This window comes from Sturnira hondurensis, unplaced genomic scaffold (assembly GCF_014824575.4).
Source record: "Sturnira hondurensis isolate 20B ecotype Veracruz unplaced genomic scaffold, ASM1482457v3 Scaffold0004474, whole genome shotgun sequence".
Classification (NCBI taxonomy): domain Eukaryota; kingdom Metazoa; phylum Chordata; class Mammalia; order Chiroptera; family Phyllostomidae; genus Sturnira; species Sturnira hondurensis.
The window spans coordinates 11,375,506-11,396,552 of record NW_028077105.1 but is presented as its reverse complement, the minus strand read 5'-3'; the positions used below and the strand labels follow the sequence as shown (position 1 = coordinate 11,396,552).

General features: G+C 38.2%; 1 protein-coding gene across 4 annotated transcripts in view; it reads left to right on the top strand.

Moving 5' to 3' along the window:
• The window catches only part of TRMT11 (tRNA methyltransferase 11), a 46,055-nt gene that overhangs the window by 10,253 nt on the left and 14,755 nt on the right, over nucleotides 1–21,047 (top strand). For 3 of the 4 annotated variants that reach the window (XM_037045805.1, XM_037045807.1, XM_037045809.1), the window contains 5 exons: nucleotides 8,152–8,232; nucleotides 11,108–11,272; nucleotides 12,578–12,650; nucleotides 12,776–12,907; nucleotides 19,643–19,763. In XM_037045805.1, the coding sequence (XP_036901700.1) occupies nucleotides 8,152–8,232; nucleotides 11,108–11,272; nucleotides 12,578–12,650; nucleotides 12,776–12,907; nucleotides 19,643–19,763 (572 nt within the window). The remainder of the gene's footprint in view (nucleotides 1–8,151; nucleotides 8,233–11,107; nucleotides 11,273–12,577; nucleotides 12,651–12,775; nucleotides 12,908–19,642; nucleotides 19,764–21,047) is intronic. The other variant, XM_037045806.1, reaches the window with a different exon arrangement.

The following is a 21,047-nucleotide window of genomic DNA, read 5'->3' as shown; positions in this document are numbered from 1 at the left end:
CTTAACGTGGAGAGTGCTTGTATTTAGGCTTGTCTGGCTAAATTCATTGTGATTCAGATCGTGTGGGAACAAATTAGGCCTGTGTTTGGAGTTTCACCTTGTAGCCAGCCGTCTTTGCCCATCAGAAACTTTGTAAACAGGGATGATGTAATAGCTAACATTTGTTGAATGGTAATATGCCAGGTATTATGCTATGTACTCTGATGTCTGTCTAATTTAATTCTTAAAGCAACTAACATGGAGATGACTTTTTAAATCTTCCTGAAGAGATTATGGCACAAAGAGAGGCTCAGTGACTTAGCCAGAGTTATCTGGTACATAACTCTGATGAGATTCAAACTCACCAGTCAACCTCTAGAGTTCATGCTCTTTCTTAACCACTCTCAGAGCCGCCTCTCTCTGCATTAGGATGTGCCAGCCGGGTATTAATTACACCATGAACTAATTGGAGGACTATGACTACACGTGATTAGGAAGAATTTATATCCAAAGTCAAGAGATATCTTTCTGATGTAGTGATTTTCTGTGTTCGTTGTTGAATAAATCTTCTAGTAAGTCTCCCTTTCCCATTCCACCACTGTCTGCATGTATCCCACCCCCAACATACTGTACTACCCATGCCTTTCTTTTCCATCCTCCTTATGCTAAGTGTCTTCCACAAGTTTTTGAACTTTTACTGGAAATAAAACCAAACTTAGAGAAAAGTAACAAGAATAAAAATGGAACAAAGAACACCTGCATATTCTTGACCCAGTGTAGACTGTTAACATTTGGCCTCATTCGCTTTATCATTTGTTTTCTCTTTATGTCTATATACATAATGGGTTTTTTTGCACCATTTGGACGTATGTTGTGTCCATCATACGCTTTACCCCTCAAATACTTCAGTATATATTTCTTAAAAGGAAGAATGTTCTTCCTTTTAAGAACATTCTTCAGTTTTAAGTGTTAGTAAATGGACTGTAATATAGTACTTTAATGTTTATACTCCATTTTTGTTTATTGATCCACTCATCTCCTTTTAAACCCTCTTTATTTTCTTTCCAGTGCAGCATCAGGTATTTTGTTGTCAGTGTTTCTTTGATTCCTTCGATATGGAACATATCCAAAACCTTTCATTTTCTTTCGTGAAATTTGCTCTCTTGAAGAATACTGTTCCTCCGACCTTTATTTTTTATATAGCATGTTCCTCATTTTGGGTCATTTGATATTTCCTCACGATTAGACCCTACTTAACGCCTTCTCAGATGGTTGCACATGCACATCAGTGGTTTTGTGTCCTTCCTGGCATCCACATGATGGCTGACTGACTGCCCCTCATTGGTACCGTTGGTTTTGATCATCTGTCTGGTTAAGATGATGTTTGATTTTTTCATTGTTTGATTACTCATTCTTTTCCCTTGCAGTTAATAGGCAATCTTTAGGGAGACACATTAGAACCATGTCCATATCCTGTGCTGCATCCAAGTCGCTCCTTGCTCCTGGCAGGTTGTCAGGTTTAGCACCCTTGCAACAATTGACGATTCTTGGTGGAACCAGTGTTGACTTTGGTGGTCACAAAGTCATGGTTTTTCAGCGTCAGCACTCCCTCCACATTTACCAGTGTGCAGTCACTCTATTGTAAGTGGGAGCCCTTTCTCCCCCACTATGTATTTATCTTGTATTGATATGAACTACTGGATTCCCTCTCCTGCCCCTGGTAGTCTATAATTCATTCCTTTTAAAATGATTTTGTTGCTCAAATTATTCCACGTTTGCCTACTGAGAACTCTTTTGCATTGGATCTGTCTTAGTGACATGTTCCTACCTCCTCCTCCTCCTTTTTTTAAACATTTCCTTACTTACTGGCTCATCTTCTACGTGGTCACACCCTGGAATCAGTCACTTCTCCAAGGAACTCTTGTTTCTTTTAGTAGGGGATGGTACTAGAAACCAAGATACAGGTGCTAGGTATCTTTTTTTCCAGACTTTTTCAGCAGACAAGTTAGGAAATAAATGTGTGTATATACACAACTGTTGGGGAGCTTTGTCCAGCAGAGCCCCCCTGGCCGTTGCAGATGAAAATAAGTTTACCAAGACATGATCTGCTTGGGGAGGAAAGGTGGCCAATCTCTCAGAGGAGAAGGGCCAGGAGCCTGTTTCTCAGTAGGCTTTTATTGGGTTTAGCTTGCACAGGAATACAAGTAAAGCTCATCAATCATTGTCTGGCAGTAATGATCAAACAATAGATAATATTCAAAGAATTACGAGGGCTTATTATGAGTCAGGGTCAGATTGCCAAAAGGCCATAAAACTCTGAGAAACAAACTCATTTTATGCTTGGACCTTTATCGGAAAATTGTGGGCATTCTTAGCAAAGCGGGTTTCACAGGATTTTATGTATTCTTTCTTAGGCCTAATTGCCCCGGGGAACTGCCTATTGTTGCCCAGGGCTGTACTGCCCTCCAGCATTGTTTCAGGCTTAAGTTAGGCAGTGGAGGTAAGACAGCCAAGAGATTAGGAGACTTCTCAGAGACAGAATAAAAACTCAGGCTATGTCAAAGCTGAGGGGTAAGGGTCCATCACCCCCTTTTTTATAGCCTCCCAAGTCCTTCCCTGAGGGCCCCTCCATGACAATGTGTATCTTAGGTCGTCCCTCCTTTGAGGAATCTTAGACCAGGGCCAAGCAGGGTGAAGTAAAAGGGATCAGAAGGGATCACCCCTGCCAGGAAGATGAGCTTTGTCTCCTTAGTGGCTTCTGATCCCAAGGTCTCTCACTGAGCCTTAGCCATCAAGGGTTACAGCTTCTGAAACCAGGCAGGCAGTTCGCAACATACAACATGTGTGTAAATGTGTATGCAAACACATGCATGTATTCCTGGATATGTACTGCATGTGCACCATAGACATACATATACACCTTTTAGAAATTGTGAATTCTTATGTATACCACAAACTCAAGCCTATCCTTACATATTTCTTTCATGCCTACCCCACTGTATATTCACATGTAGCTTCCGCAGTGAGAACCCTAGTTCCTGCCAACATCAACACACACTCTTTTAATTCCTACAATGCATCTAGAATAGTTTCAAAGTTCCTTTGCTCATACCACTAAAAAATCTTTTTAGAAAAACATTTAGGGTATGTATTCAGTCCTCTAATCTGTAACCGTCAATGAAGTCAAAAGTTGTGCTTCTTTTTCCTCTTCATTTAAAATTGACTTGAGTTTATCAGTTTGCCCTCAGTTTTAGATTGTTATCCATCCCAGTCTTGTTGGTTTTCATTAAATTTTAAGTATGTAGAAGATCAGTATGCTTCCAAAGATCAGAACTGTGCGAGAAGGTGTACTCAGAGGAGTGTTCCTCCCCATTCATCCTACTTCCCCATCCATTGTTAGAAACCAGCTTTTTGGTTTGCTAAGTTGATTCTTCTTGTGTGTGTTTTTGTAATGATAAGCAGATATATGTACATTTTATTTCCACCTCTTTCTTGTACAAAAGATAGCATAATAAATGTTTTTAAATTTGCAAATTTACGTAACATTTCCTGGAAATCGCTTTGTATTTATTCATAGAGATTTTCTTCATTCTTTTTTCCCACACCTATTCCCCAGCCTTCTCTTTGACCATCAGTTTCTTCTCTGTATCTTTCATTCTTTTTTATAATTGTACTCCATGGGTGTATATACTGTAATTTATTCAAACAGTTTCCTATACTTGGATGTGGGTAGTTTCCAATATTTTACGGTTAGAAATAATGTTTGCAACAAATCGTCTTGTACACTTGTATGTTCATAATTTTGGAGATTATCTCTAGAGTGAGTTTCTAGAAGTTGGATTGCTGGGTTGGAGAGTGTATGCATATGTAGTTGTGTTAAATATTGCTCAATTCCTCCCCGTTATACCATTTTACATTCTCGCCAGCAGTACGTGAGAGTCCTTGTCCTCCCATAGCCTCATCGACAGAGTATATCATGAAGCTTTCGAAGTTTTGCTGTTCCATTGGGTAAAAATGTTATCTTAATGTAGTGTTAATTCGTATTTCTCTTATTTTGAGTGAAGTCTAATGAGTTTTTCTATTTTAAGGGCCATTGTTTATAACTATAACTTTTTTCAATTATATTTCATGACTTTTGCCCTTTTATTTTTTTGGTAGACATTTTGGTCTCATTTTGGTCAAAGTACTTTGTATGTTGGGGACATTAGCCCTCTCTTTACATATAAAAATACATATCTATAGCCTTTTATATTATATACATGTAAAAATATTTTCTCCCAGTTTCTATTTATCCTTTAATTTAGCATCTAATTACTTTTTGCCATACAAAAAAATTTCTACCTCCAATTTGTAAAGGAATTAAGCAATGTATTTGGCCGGTAGCTTGGTAATCCTAATTTTTCCTTTTATTTTTTAAAAAGATTTTATTTTTTATGCCCGGGCTGGTGTAGCTCAGTGGATTGAGCGCGGGCCTGTGAACCAAAGGATCGTGGTTGGATTCCCAGTCAGGGCACGTGCCTGGTTGCCGGCCAATTAATTCCCAGCAGGGGACACATGAAGGGCAAGGACACATTGATGTTTCTCTCCCTCTCTCCTTCCCTTACCCTCTAAAGATAAATAAATAAAATCTTTAAAAAAGATTTTATTTTTTAGGGGAGAAGCGAGGGAGAACGAGAGGGAAAGAAACATCAATAGTTTGTCTATCGTACGCCTTAAATTTTCCTTTTAGATCTCTGGTCCATTGTGAGTTTATTTTCTGTACAATGTTTGGAATATATCTAATTTATCTTTTTTCTAATGCTAAATCCTTTATTAATCATTAATAAATGTTCTTAGACTTTTAAAAAAACTTTCTGTGAGGTGAGAATAATTCTTTGAGATACATACATGTGTATAGTGTTTAATATGCACACATACAAGTAGACCAGGCCATAAAGTTTAAAAATAGAATTTTCAGTGGAAGTAAAGATTTCTTCCCTTCATGCAGATTAGGCCGGGTATGTTGTGAAATGCTAACTTCCACAGCAAGCAGAGTCTTCACTACCTTTATTTTGGTAAGGGGTGAGGAGTCCTGCTTTGGGCAGCTCCTGAATGTGGGTAGCCTATCTTGGTCATTTGACTGTTGATGTATAAATAGGACAGTTAATGGAAAATTGGAAGGGGAAGTTCTTTACAAAGATGCTGCTAAAATACATTGGATAATTTGTGTTTATAGTTTAGGCATAGATTTTGGACTTTAGCTAGTTTTTGGTGCTTTTGTTTTGAAACTGGTAGTAGCCAGTAGCTGTGAAGACAGGGTTCTTAAGTACATACAGCTTGTCCTCTTTCTTGGGCCTTTTGTCTCGTTGATGGGCAGTACTTTCTAAAGAATTAGGGAAATAAGAATCCCTGTGCCCTCTGTGGCCATATAGTTTTTTACAAAGCATTTGATTTTTTTGTTTACTTTTTTAGTAATTTACTGAAAATTCAAGTCTATCCAATCCCTTTTTTCATGTTAAAGGTACAAAACTGACATACATTAGTTTCCTAAATGCTTTACTCATTGACTACTTATAACCTGTGATTTTTCTCAGGATTGTAGAGTAGAGTGGAAAGCGTCTGGGGAACTGAAAGGAGAGATGTAATCTTTTCCTGACCAAATACCTTTCTTTTTTCTGTTAGACAGTCTGCTGCCTTAGCTAGAAGGACATTATGAGCTACAAAAACACACTTTTCTTTCTATAGTAATTCTCATTTTAGTGGGATTTTATTTGAATTGTGCATATCCAGTTTCCTGATGGGGAAGATACATATCACTGGGTCACTTCTCAGTGGTTGGGAAGTCCTGCTGTTCCAAGATGAGCGTGGCTAAAGGAACGGTCAGCATGAATGTGCTGAATGCGTACAGAGGCACAGGCCTGCCTGTGATGTGGCACAAGGCTTGTGAATGGGTCACAGCTCTTGGTAACTGACTGTGCAGTTAACAAACTAAGCTTTACTCCGTTTATTTTGTTTAATAACATTTCACTTTTGTGTCTCTAATTGGTTGGCTAAAGTATATTTACTTCAGTTTCTGCTGAGCCCAAAGGGGACAGTATAGTGTGGACCACCGTAAGGGCAAGGAGTTTTAAATCCTTACTCTGTCCGTTACTAGGTGACCTTGGGCAGAATTCGTCACTTGTCTGGGCCTCTCTTCTATCATTTGTCATATGGTAATAAGTAACATATAATTAAAAACACACTTTTGTGAAACTTTCCACTTAAATCTCTAAAGATGAGAATCATAAATTAATTTATCATAAATAAATTCCACTTACTGTGTCCTTTTGCCTACACAGTATTACCCTAACCTTAAAGAGGTTGCTATTTAAGAAATTACAGATTTAAAAAACCCTGAGTTTGTGGTACTTTTACGCCTGACAGCGTTTAATAGGTTATCAGGCGAGTCACATTACCTGCCCCCTCAACACGTCTCCCCTTCTTCCGCCAGAAAGCTTCCAGGAAACTCCAGCTGAGGTATAACTAAATCAAAAAATGCTTTGATTTAATGGGAAAAAAACAACAACTAGATGATTGACAGTGAGTACGCGGAGTTCAGAGAAGCTAATTTATAATGATTTTATTTACAACGTTAAAATCTCAGAGGGCACCAAGTGAGTGAGCAGCGGCAGTCTAACAGATTATTCATCTCCTTTCAGCAGTGTACTCTAATTGGGGCTTCTCAAAGCTCAGTCTAACCAAACGGATAAGGGTCTGTGTAAGGAAGCACAGGAAAGCTTTTCTGTTCCCCTTGACAACTAGTTCTTCTAGGTGAGTATCTGCCTTAATTGGCAGAACTGTAGTAATTCCTCTTAATTTGGGTGAAGTGTTTCCTCAGTATTCCAAGTGATCACACAGAGCACCTTTCCCAGATAGGGACTGTTCCATTTATGGAGTAAGCATTAGGACGTCTTACTTACCTTACCTCACACAAACGCTTTTGTAGTCAGTATGAGGAAATCCAGGTGTTAGTTTTTGCTGTATTTTTAGTCCTCCCTTTCTTTTCTTCATGGACTCCAATAGGAAGTAGTTAATTACAGTATTTTTTATGAAAGAAGTATTTGTGAGTACCTGTCACCAGACTATGTCTTAAATGGCTATGGGAGGAACAGTAGTCATTTATAGATCTTCACGCTCTGGAGGTACTACCCGTCCTTATTTTAGAGATTACATTCCAAAAGATATAAGGGAAATAGCTCTGGTCATTTCCCTTGTTCCCTGTCTGTGCACAGTCTAGGAGTATATTTCTGACTCAGTTTGACCGGCAGACTTTCCTGTAGAATAACTAGTAAGACTTGCCCAAACAGTAAATGTATTTTTAATATGGATGATTAAAAAAAGTGTAGGTCAACGAAAGTAAAATTAAAATACTGAATTTTGTGAATTTTTAAAAACAAATTAAAAATAGTATTACTTTTTATTTTGGAAATTTTCATTAATTTTTTAATCTTTACTAGGGTTTGTCTTTATATGTGAGCAGCTCACAATTACCAGATTACTTGGTCCTGTCAAATCGTATCATGTCTTACATTATCCTAGCACCAAGCAACAGAAAAGTCATTGTGTTAATTGCTTTTTTGTATGTTTCATAATGTTACTCAAAAATTAATATTTACAGTTTTAAAATGAGATCATTACCTCACTGGTTATAGAGATATCTATCTCTTTTCCTAATATTTAAATTACTGTAAGGATTAATGTCTTACATGTTCATTATTCCCTCTTAAGTAACACGAAACTGTGACTGCGGTGGGAATCGAGCGCAGTTGTCAGACACAGCTCCGTGTAGCAGCTGTACCTGCTCCTTTGTGAAAAGGGAACAAGATGCTTTGTATAGACCTCTCAAAATGAGATGGAAATGTTGTCTGAATGTACCTTATTTTGAACCCCCAAGAGATCTTCTGTAAGTATTGTTGTTTAAAGTAATGATGTCAGGTCATACATTAATCACCTGCTTTGTGACCAATGTAGGGAGCATAGCTTCCGTTTTTTTTCCCCCCCAGTTCTGCAGCCTGCTAAATGTGTCCAGGAGACAGTGCCATAGGTACTCTGCCTGTAGCTGATTTGAAAGAATCTGGATCAGATTGAATAGGGGAAGAAACAAGAGTCTGGCACTTTCTGGCTAACACATCATAATTGTGCGGTTTTTTTCAGGTGGCCTTCTGGTGGCATCTGCTCGTTTTGGTGCGTATGTGTGTGGGACGGACATAGACTACAACACAGTCCATGGCTTGGGTGAGTGGCGGGCCCGGGCCCCGTTAAAGCCGTTGCTTCTGTGCCAAGTGAGCCTTTAAAAGAGCGAAGTAGTTTTATATGGCATTAGGCATGTGTTTTCCATGTTAAGATTCTGAGTTGTGATGTTATATAATTTTACTTATTTTTATAATAAGACTTCACTGGGTATCTGATGAAGTAATCCAGGGTGCAAAGTGCTCTCCTGGGGGAACACAGTGACGAATAAGAAGAAGCCCTCCCTTAAGAGGTTTTGTGGTCTTAGTAAGAGATTTTTTTTAAATAGTCAAAGTGTAAGGTCGTGAACTTGAGGATTGGAGGAGAAGAAGTGGGAGAGCGGGACTGTCTGCTTCATGATTAGCTCGTCGGTGCTAATGAAACACTTTCTGTTCAAAGATCGCTTGCTTTTGAGGGAATTTTGGAAAATAGTTTAAAATATGGAAGCGTTGCTGGTCATATGTTACTCAGTGGAATTAAACTGAAAAAGTGTTTCCTTATAGCTGAATAGTATTAAAAATGTCAGATTTCATTGATTATTTTGAAAATGTTTGTATATATGTAGTTACACTATTGTAAGTGGAATCAACCCTTAAAATACTGTTTTCCTTTTTCGTAGTGTAAGTTATATAGGTGATAATTTATTATGTTTTATTTTCTTTTGCTAAAGCAATTGGATATATTGTATTTGGTGACCTGTCTTTTTTCCTACCTTGGCTATAGGAATTTAGTAAGATTTGTCACAGGGAAAATGAGGTATATTTTATCAAGTTCACCGAAATAGACTAACCAGAAAAAGATACTTTGTCTGCAATATGTTAGAGTAGACAGAGTACTAAGAACTACTCCGAAAGAGTAGAAGACTACAAAATTTTTTCTCTAACAGAATTTTGAATTTTTGAATTTTGAATTTTTACTCCATTCTGCTTTACTAAAAGCGGTAGGTTTGCTTTAAGGAAATTGTCGTATATAAGTTATTTGAACTTTTATTTGTGGAAGTTGTGTTTAAAAGTTGTATTACGAACTTTCAGTACACTGGGTAGAATTCTGATGGATCTAGAGTTTCCTCAGACCTTATCCAAGATGTTAGGTCCTCCATTCCTGTGCTCCTGGTCTCTTACTGAACTCAACTATTCTCAAGTTTCTTGTATTTTTAAAAATTCAAAACCTTTTCTGTCAATCTATAGGGCCCTTCTTGCTACCATTTTGTTTCCCTCCTTTGCCAAAATACTTCTTGAAAAACTAGTATTTACTTTCCATCACCTCTTCTTCATTTCTCATGATCTGGTGCCCATTATTTGCAAGCTTTCATGCCCACTGAAAACGCTAAGGCCACAGGTGCACAGCACTTGACAGTGTTGCCCTTCAAAAGCCTCCCTTGGTTTCCGAGACAGTGGTCTCATCAGGTCATACTTTATTTCTTTGTTCCTCCTTAAGCCCCTGCAATTTTCTTTGTCCTGTGTTTACATCTGGCTTTTTCTCCAGGCATCTGTCTGCCCCCTTCTTTTACTGCTATGTGTTGTGCTGAGTCATGTATTTCTTCTTTCAATTTTTAAGTTTTGTTTTTATTGTGAGGTAGATAATAATACAGAATACTGTATAAAAATCGAGGAATTATAAAACATTTATGTAACTGCCACCTAAGATAATAGTATCATTCATCCTAATGGATTTAACTGAAGTTTATGCACTGGTGTCTGCTATGTGCATGTGTTCTGACCTCCAGTTGCCTGCTGAATGTCTCTGGATGTTTTGTGGGTACCTCACAAGCAAGATTGACATACCTCGAATGAATCTCATCTTTTTATCTTATCTTTTTCCCTAAGCTCGTTTTTTCCTCTTGGTTTCTCTCATCTTTTTTTTTTTTTTAATTTTTATTTATCTTTGAAAGGGAAGGGTAGGAGAGAAGGAGAGAAATATCAATGTATGGTTGCTTTTGGTTCATCCCCTGCTGGGAACTGACCTGCAACCCAGGCATGTGCCCTGACGGGGAATCGAACCACGATCTTCTGGTTTGCAGGCCCGTGCTCAATCCACTGAGCTACACCAGCCAGGGCTGGTTTCTCTCATCTTAATTCATGGTATTATCACCTACTCGTGTCTCCTAAACTTGAACTTTTGAACTTCTTCCTGCAGCCCCTGCAGTAACTTTTCGTCTGTAATGTCCCCATTTGGCCTCCCCTCTTCATGGTCCCAGCTCCACCATTACCCAAATTAGCTCCCTTAATTTCCATTTCATTTGTCTGATTTGTCACTATTTCCACACGGGACTGTTTGCTGCCGGGGAAAAGACCATGTTCTGTTCAACTTTCTATCTTACTACTATATGCTTTGAAACCAGTAAGTATCAAATAAGTGTTTTAAGTCAGTTTTTCTTGAAAAGTGATAGAAAATATGAGATATCAGTACATTTCAGTATTTAAAAAGTATTTTTTATAAGTTGAAATAAAAATAATTATTTGTTTGTAGAAACAAAATTAAGATTTTAAGTGAAAGCAAGTTTGCCCTGGCTTGGGGGGTAGTAGCTCAGTTGGTAGCATGTCCCAATACATCAAGGTTATAGGTTCGATCCCTGGTCAGGGTACATATAATAAGCAACCAATAAATGCATCAATAAGTGGGACAACAAATTGATATCTGTCTGTCTGTCTCTCCCTCTCTCCCCCCTTCACTCCCCACCTCTTCCTCCTTTCCTCCTCTCCCCCTCTCTCCCTCCCTCTCTCTAAAACCAATGAAGAAAAAAAATGAAGTGAAAGCAAGTTTTATTGAATATTTGAGTAAATGTAGGTTTAGATAAGTTAAACATTACTTCTAGCTAAATGATAAATAAGAATGCCTGTTTGATTTAGTATTTCCTGTCTTCCTCTTTCTTTCCCTTCAGGTAAGGCTAGCAGGAAAAACCAGAAATGGAGAGGACCGGATGAAAACATTAGGGCCAATCTTCGGCAATATGGCTTAGAGAAGTTCTACCTTGATGTCCTGGTTTCAGATGCATCTAAGCCTTCCTGGAGGAAGGGCGCATATTTTGATGCAATCATCACTGATCGTAAGTTGGTTTTTAGACAAAAGTAGGAGTAAATTAGTTTCCTAAAGTCATTTGCATTTCAAACACAAAATTTATCAACACACATACAAAATGCCAACGTGTACTCCCACCCTTGACTTCTTCACGTAGTAAAAAATGTATGACTGTAGGGTAGGATAGCAATTTAATTAGGTAGGTAAGAGTTTACTCTTTAGTTTTCTTAAACTATACATATTAACTTGTCACTACTTTTTCTCTTCAGCTTATTTTTAGAAGCATATATTTGTTTTTATATTTGTTTTTCATTTGGCTATAATTGGTTATTAGTATACACACTGGAACCAAAATTCATTTGCAGTTAGAATATCAGATTTGGAAGAAGAGTGTTTCAGATATCACATGTATTTTCCATGTGTAAGTTCTTATTTTTTTTTTTGTGGTTCCTGTTTTCACTGGCATCTGCTTCTCAGAGTTATAAGAAATTTGGGATTCTGTGAACCACTGGGCTTGCGGACACATTGAGCTTCAGGAATGTGCCTGAGACCTGTTTTCCCATGCTTCATGGGTTCTTGGGCTCTTCAGGCATCTGTTATAGGAACAGACACACCTTTTCTTAAGTATTTGGCAGGAAATCTGTAAACAGTGGCAAGTGTATTTATCCATTCATCTCAGCTCACTTTAATTCTTTGGTTAACTTAGATCATTTCAAATCTAACAAAAGAAAAATTATCAAGGCATTATAATGTCTATATGAATATACTTTATGAAAAGTGGGTGACTTCTTCATTAACAATCTATTATTTGCTCTCATTGTGTATATTTACGTAAAATATATTTTTTCTCTGCTCAGCTGAAAGTAAATTGTATACATCGTGGCCCTTTGCCCCTGTACTTCAGTGTGCGTTTCTGAAGAATAGAGTAGTCTCTAGATAGCGAAGGGACAGGTACTGGTTTCAATAAATCAGTACGGTATTGTCATCCAGTTTTGTCAGTTAACCCAATAATATCATTTATAGCATTATTTCCCCACTGGTGTCAGGTGTTGCGTTTAGGAACCATGTCTTGTAGGCATCCTCTAATTTGTAACACTTTCGTAGCCTTTCTCTGGCTTTATGACAGTGACATTTTGGAGGAACACACTGTTCTGTCTGCCTTCACAAAACTTTTCGATGAAGTCTTCCTCACATTACACATTCTCAGCTGGAACAGTGCATAGGTGAAGTGTGTCCTCAGGATTTCGTACCTGGAGGCACATGGTGTCCATCTGCCCCTATTTGAGGCTTAGGTGACTTTTGACTGACCGTGTTACCTGTGTGTTCTGCCTAGCTCCATATGGGATCAGAGAATCTACAAGAAGAACAGGTTCACAGAAGGAAATACCAAAAGGGATAGAAAAATGGTAAGTGAAAGTTCAATATGATGTGTTACTACTTTAAGAAGAAGCACATTGCTTCTTTTTCATTAACTCAGTTTAACAGCCTTAAAGTTTTTCACTGATTTTGAAATTTTGTTTTCTTTGTGTAGTCCAGAAAGCCATGTTCCTGTTTCCTTGAGTTACCATCTGAGTGATATGTTTCTTGACCTGTTAAACTTTGCAGCTGAGACCCTCGTTTTAGGTGGAAGACTAGTCTATTGGTTACCAGTGTACACACCAGAGTATGTAATATTAAATAATTCTATTTTTAGTTTCATTTTTCTATGGTGTTTGTATATCTAGTATATAGTTTTTCTTATCTAATTGCAGTCGGGATAAATATCTTTGTGTTTAACATATATGATAGTATTTGTTTACCTGCATATGTGTGTAAAGCAAGCCCCTTTCTCTTATTGCTTGAACTACTTTGACCTTTATATTTTATGTCATGGTTTCGTAAACTGTGGCCTGTGGGGCAAATACAATCCTCAACATGTATTTGTAAGGTTGTTGAGCTAAAACTGGTATTATGTATTTTTAAAGGGTTAAAAAAAGTATGTAATAGAAACATATGTGGCTCACAAAGGCTAAAATATTTACTCTCTGGCCCTTGAGAGAAAAAGTTTGCCAGTCCTTATTGGGTGCCACACTTACCTGCCTAAGTGTTTGCTGGCTGTTTTTCCAGGCCACAAATAGGTGATTTTCAGTAACTTAGCTGAGTAATTCATCTACCTACTACTAGCCACCTTTAATATATATTGGCTATTATGATCACCTTAAATGGAATAAATCTTTTTAAAAAGCTAACATAAAAATAAAAGCTCTCCATATATTTAAGGCCCTGAGTATATTCAACATTATTAGTTTGGGTTTTATTATTCAGTAATTATTATTTATAAACAGAGCTATGTATTTACATCAGCTATGGAAGATAAGGTGTCTTGAACAAGAAAAGATCTTTATTTATTTAAAATATATTTAATATATAATAAATATTATTTATTGATTATGCTATTACAGTTGTCTCAGTTTCCACCCTTTGCCTCTTTCCTCCCGGTATGCCCATTCCCACCAGCAATCACCCCAACCCTACCCCAGTACATGTCCACGGGTCACACATATAAGTTCTTTGGTTTCTCCATTTCCTATACCATTTTTAACATACCCCTGTCTATTTTGTACCTACCAATTACCCTTCTTATTCCCTGTACCTTTCTCCCCATTTTCCTCCTTCCCTCTCCCTGCTGATAACCCTGCAAATGATCTCGATAGCTGTGATTCTGTTCCTGTTCTGGTTTTTTGCTTAGTTTGTTTTTTTAGATTCAGTTGTTGATAGTTGTGAATTTGTTGCCATTTTAATGGTCATAGTTTTGATCTTATTCTTAGACAAGTCCCTTAACATTTTATGTAATAATGGGTTGGTGATGATGAACTCCTTTAGCTTTTCCATATCTGAGAAAAATTTTATCTGCCCTTCCATTCTAAATGGTATCTTTGCTAGACAGAGAAATCTAGGTTGTAGGTCCTTACTTTTCATCACTTTGATTACTTCTTGCCACTCCCTTCTAGCCTACCAAATTTCTTTTGAGAAATCAGCCGACAGTCTTATGGTAACTCCTTTGTAGATAACTGTCTTTTTTTCTCTTGCTGCTTTTAAGAGTCTCTTGTTATCTTTAACCTTTGGCTTTTTAATTAAGATGTTTTTTGGTGTGGACCTCTTTGGGTCCAGCTTGTTTTACGACTCTCTGTGCTTCCTGGACTTCCTGTAAGTCTATTTCCTTTACCAAATTAGGGAAGTTTTCCTTCATTATTTTTGCAGATGGATTTCCAATTTCTTGCTCTTTTTCTTTTCTTTCTGGCATCCTTATGATTTGGATGTTGGTATGTTTGGAGATATCTCAGAAGGTCCTTGTACCCTCGTTGTTTGAATTGTTTTTTCTTCTGGTTGAATGCTTATTTCTTCCTTTTGTTCCAAATCATTGATGTGAATCCTGGCTTCATCTCCTCACCTCCACATTTTTCTTTATTTCACTTAGTGTAACCTTTATTTCTTCCTTTATGTTGTTGCTATATTCAGTGAGTTCTCTGAGCATCCTGATCACCAGTTTTTTGAACTGTGCATCTGACAGGTTGATTATCTCAATTTCATTTAGTTCTTTTTCTGGGGTTTTGTTTTGTTATTTCATCTGGGTCATAATTCTCTGTCTCCTCAATTTGGTAGCCTCCTTATGTTTGTTTCTGTGTAATAGGGAGAGCTGCTTTGACTCCCTGTCTTAGTAGCATGATCTGTTACAGAAAAGACACCTGTAAATTGTGTAGGACGCAGCCTTAGGTGGTTGCCAGGGCAGGGCAACCCGCTTCACTGCTTTGTGGCTCTGTGTGTGGAGGGAGGGCTTGGCAAGGGGAGTGTGCTGCTGCCTGGCCTCTAGAGGTTTGCCTGGCATATGCCTCGTGCAACTGGCACCCTTCCAGCAGTTGCCCTGATGCTGAATCCCAGAGAGGGTGGGTCTGTGTACTTTTTAAGTCCATCTGGGCCCTTTAAGCTGAGTCTCCTGAGAATCCAGCAGTTTCTTCTGCCTTTCCAATCCCCATTGGTTTTTATAGTCAGATATTATGGGGATTTATCTTCTTGGCACTGGAACTGTGGGCTATGTGGTCTAGCCTGGGACTGGGATCACTTACTTCCAAGGTATTCCTCCCGATTTTTACCCACCCCATATGAATGTGGGTACTGCCCCTTCTGCTGCAGCTGTCTCACTGTGCCACACCACATCTCCACACATCTCCGCCTGTCTCCGTGTCTCTCCCTCTCCTACCCTTTTGAATAAATGTGGCTTCTTTAAATCCTTGTTTGTCAAACTTCCATACAAGCTTGATTTTCTGATGGATTGGGGTGTTACTTGTTTTGAAGTCTAGTTGTAATTATTTCTGTGGTTGTGCAAAGAGGCAAAGTGTTTTTGTGGACACCTCCATCTTGACTAAGTCAAGAAAAGATCTTTAGATTGGCAAGCTAGTAGCTCAAAATTGGGCCATTTCTTTAATCTGCCATGGAAATCTTTTTAAAAAAATTACTTTAAGCAAGTAACCTTGCTGCTGGCATTCAGCTTGTCTGAAGCGAAAACCACTTCTGCATAGAAATAAAAAATGTGCTCTTCTCTGAAAATATTAATAAAACTGTGTCACTTTACCTGCCAGACACATGGGATCTGGCAGGAGGCTGAGTTATGTGAACATTGCCCTGGGAGGAAAGAAACCAATGAGCTAGCTGTTTTTTAACTTTAGAGCTCATCTCACTCCTTGGAATTAATTTTCCTTATTTCTAAAAAGAGGTTAAATGAAATTAACACTGATAACAAAATATGAACCCAGTGATAAAGAGTCTTACCAGCTGATAAACGAACACTGACCAAAGGTGGGCCAGGCCTTTGTAACTTCCAATACAGTGCTTATAAAGCAAACAACAAAAAACAGCACAGCTTCCAAGTGCCATTGTGAAAAGACGGACAGGTTTAACACTGTTCTGAAATGCTTTTTGTGTAATTATGTACAGTAAGTGTAAGAAAAATAAGAATTACACATTATAATCAAGTTCAGGTACTATTTCTTAAACCCAGGATATTTCAAAAAGTATAAAGCATAGTAAAAACAAAATACTACCTAAAAGCTTAGTTATTTGTGAAGAATTGTTGGAGCTGATGATTGGAAAGTTTCTTTAAAGTGCAGTGAAGAAATTGCCACTCAGTGGACTTCTGTTTTTCCCCTTAGTCTTTCCCCTTAGTCTAGATTCCCCCCACTCTAGTGTATCGGATTTTGTTCCCCAAGTCAGGATACTCTGTACACTTTGTATTTTTTCTCCATTGTTCATTCTGTCCCCATCGCTTGATTTACCCTTCTTCCTCAACTGTCTAGTCATCTTCCAAGGCCTGACTTAATTGTCATCTTCCAAGGCCTGACTTAGTTGTCACCACCTTGTGACTTTTTCCCAACCCTTCTCAGGAGAATGACCAGTCCTTCATCTGTGTCCTCACAGTGCATTCGTATCACTCATAGAGGCTTGCACCAAAAAATCACTGACTCTTGTTGTTTGTGGGTTGCTTATTCATAGTTTCAACTACTGGAAAATGAGCCTGAAGATCTGTGTAACAGTCCTTTGGACAGGGCGTAAGTTGGACTCCTCTGGGTTTGTGTTAGAGGGTTTGCTGAGTTGCTGAGTGTAGCTGTTTGCCCAGGTTCCGCACATCTGCGTAGTGTTGTTTTCTGATTGTCACTGCACGCGGATAAGGGTCTCGAAATGATTGCAAACTGTTCCTTTGTAAAGACGCCCTTTAATGGAGATGCACCTGGGTGTTCTCATGACTAAAATGCCTGAAAAAGTGAGGAAGCCTAGTGAAGTGCCCTGAAGTGGAGGTTGGGGCTCAGAGTTAATTGTAATGAAATGAATTTTGTGGCTCAGAGCAGGGAACAGGACATGTTTTTCATCTCCCGTCTAGGAGACAGAAAAAAGTAATTTTTTAAACTGTTTTCAGTAAGTCCTTCAATCAACACAAAATCTGTTTCTCAAATGGGAGGTGAAACTGTAGTGATGTTTTAAAAAAGCCTGAGGCCTGAAGATTCACAGGAAAATTAGTGACTTTCAAAACTGGTTCATGGAAAAGATGGGGGCCTGTGTACACAGGGTTTTTTTGTCTTTTATTAAAAAATTAAAATATAATGTATATGCCATGCAAGTCACTCTTTTAAAGTGTACAAGTATATGGTTTTTAGTATATCCACAGAGTTATGCAACCATGCCATTATCTACTTCCAGAACATTTTTATTAACCCAAAAAGAAACATTGTACACATGAGGAATATCTATCACTTCTGGCCCTGGCAACTACTTATCTGTCTCCATGGGTTTGCCGGATTTGGATTTTAAATAGATGCTTGCATTGTAGAGGATAGTAATAAAAATGGAATTAAGATAGGGTACTGTACTATCGTGATAGTCCAAGCATAGTACAGATTTATTGCCTCTACTTAATAGTTTGCACACAGTTCATTACTATGAAATATATTGGTAAATATATAGTAAGGAATTTTTGAACTTCTGTTTTTTAATGTATTTTGGAAGTATACTGTTAAATTGATTGGTTCATTAATATAATAGAGTAGTGGTTAAAAACAAATCATTATTGATAATGATGACCCAACTGATGTTCCTTCCTGCTTAAACTTAAAGATCAAGTTAGAATGAGAATCTAAGCAGTGTACGTATTTTTTCTGCTCTTAAGCCAAAAATTAGTGACTTAGTTTTAGCAATTTACCAATATTTACATCATAAATATTAATTAAAATTATATTGGTTTTATGCTTCTAGTTTGATTTATACATTTATTTTTGGTTTTATAGTTATATAAGGGATATAAACATAAGGAATTTATCTCTAATTTATGTTTGTGTATATTTAAGTAATGTTTTAGTAAAAATGCTTTGTAAACTCCACCAGGAAATATACTCTTTTTTCTCTTCACAAAGGGAATATTACTAAGTTTACAAATAGTTTCAGACATCCTGTAAACCCTGCTGTTTGGAAGCGTATAATTGAGGCTCTATTCTCTCTCTCTTACCACTTTTTATTTTAATCTGCAAACCAGGGTGTAGAATGTATTCCTTCATATCATAAATGCTTTGTATGAAGACATCAAATTTGATTTTAACTAAATTTTGTAGAAGTGCAACCTTTCTGGCAATATAGTGGACATTAGAGGATTATTAGATGAGGTGAGATCTGAAATGGTCATGACTTGTCGCAAAGCCCTAAGGAAGGAGGCAGAGAATGACTTTAAGAGAATTCCTTCCACTGATAATAAAGTGCGTGCATGATAAGTGTTGCTTGCTGAGTGGGTGTGAGGGTTTTGAGCATGTGGTTGAGGTAATGGGGAGAGCTCCTTGAAGGTCAGAGAGACCTAGAGAAGTCAGTAAAAGACTTCTGGTGGGGAAGACACTGTTGATGGGTTGCAGAACAGGCTAGATGAGATGGATGTCCTTTACATGAAGTTCTAATCAGCATCTTTCCCATTTTGGACCAGAGCTTTAAAATTTCCCATGTAATAAATGTTTCCAGAAAGACACACAGATTTGCAGAGGAAAAATAAAAACCAGCAGTCGGTGTGTTGTTAATGGTACCCGTACCTCCTGAACTTCCCCCATTGGTCTTCTGCATCCTGCTCTGTAGCTGTTTTCACCCCGTCCATCGCCTGTTTTTTCTGGCAAGATTAATACCAGCAACCCGCCAGGTGTCAGGTTCTGAACTCCTGCAGCCTGACTGTTCTGCTTTCGAGGCGTCATCATCTCTAGTCACGAGGTGCCGGTGCTGCACAGCCGTTTGTGCTGTTTCCTTATGGTGGCTTCGCTTTGATTTCATGGTGCCGGTGACCGGAGGACTGACGTCAGCTGTTTCTTTTAGTGGTAGTCTATCTAATAATCTTATAAGTAACTTTAGTCCTGTGTTTTTACAAAGTTAATGGAGATCTCAAGATGCAGGGGCAAAATTTTACAGAGGAAGGTACATGCTGTAATAGACTTTATACTTTGGGAAATTAATAAATCTCCTGATGAATCAGTTTCTCATGAATGTCAAGTTCTTGTAGGATGTTATTTCTTTCTTTTAGGTGCTCTCATGGGATCTTTAGGGTGGAATTATTGTTGTCTTACATTTTTGTGGTTTTAAATTCCTGGCATTCTTCAGGAAAACATGTATTCTCTCATTCCCATTCCACAGGCAAATCAAACTCCTTTTTTTGAGATGTGGTAATATTAAAATACTTCACTTTTTAAAGACCCAGATTGTTTATACATTATATAAATGGCATATATACAATCAAATGGTACAGCATGCAGTGGGAAGAGGTCTCATCCCACACTGGATAGCCCCGTGCCCGTCCTGTGTGGGGTGTGCGCGCGCGTGTTCCTGACAGGCGCTGTTCTTCCTTCAGATACACTGAGGAGATGGTGCCCTGGCATCCTTGCCTGGAGCTTCTTAGCAACTGTGAGCAGAAGCTCTCCAGTCACACATCAAGGCGCTTGATAACAATGGAAAAGGTGAAGAAATTTGAGGTACAGTATTGCAGTACTTTGGGGATAAATTCTGGAAGGATTAGAAATCTGTTTTTTTAGTCTTTCTCTAATGGAATTTTGAATGTTAGTCCCTGACTTAAAAAAAAAAAATCAATGAAGTCGGGGGAAAAAACGGGAGAGGAAGGGGTTTGTTGCATTTGGTGGGGTTTGAGGGTGGAAGAAGGGTATGGAAGTTTAGTGGAAGAGTAGAATTAAAGTGACCTTAACTTCTCAGGCTTTATTTGACATTCTTGTTGCTAACCCAGTTATAAAACAGAGCACTCTTAACTATCTATCACTTAATTAGCAATCTTCTAGTTTTTTAGTTTTTCTCCAGAAGCATAACCTCCTTGATTGCAGACTGTTTGGAAGAGAAAATGTCACTTTGTATAAGGGAGACAGTAATTTCCCCCATCAGTCAGAGCGCAGCATGGTCTTCTTTCTTCTCTTCCTCTTCCCTCCTCCGCCCCTCCCTCCCACACACTTAAGCTTGACAAGAAAGCACAAAGCACCTGCGATATTTCATGTCCAGATCAGAACAGAATTGATAAGAAAAACACCTCATAATGGAACTTAATTCCATTGTGCACAGAATGCTCTTTGGACTGGATTGACAACCAAAGCCCTCCCGATTCCCTAGAAACTTGCGCAAGCCCCATCTTTGCTTTGGGTCTGTAGGGTGAACAGGAAAGAACAGAAGGTTACTGCCTTGGAATTGAGTGATGTGAGCATCTTTTCATTTTATCTTCTTTGGGAAAATATCTATTTAGATCCTCTGCTCATTTTTAAATCAGATATGTATGTATATATATATTTGCTATTGAGTTGTATACATTCTGTATATATTTTGGATATTAACCCCGCATCTCATCTGTGGTTTACAGGTATTTTCTCCCATGCAGCATGTGGTCTTTTCATTTTGTTGATGGTTTCCTTCACTGTGCAGAAACTTTTAGTTCGATGTAGTCCCCCTTGTTTCTTTTTGCTTCTATTGCCTGTGATTTTGGAGTCAGGCCCCCAAAAAGTCATTGCCAAGACCCATCTCACACAGTGTATGGCCTGGCCTATGCTTTATTCTACGAGTTTTATGGCTTTAGGTCTTACAATTAAGTCTCTAATCCATTTTGGTTAGTTTTTGTGTATGCTGTAAGACAGTGGTCTAGTTTCATTCTTTTCACGTGGCTGTCTGGTTTTCCTAACGCCCTTGATTGAAGAGACTTTCCTTTCCCCATTGTATATTCTTAGCCCCTTTGTCATAAAGTTGACCGAGTTTGCATGGGTTTA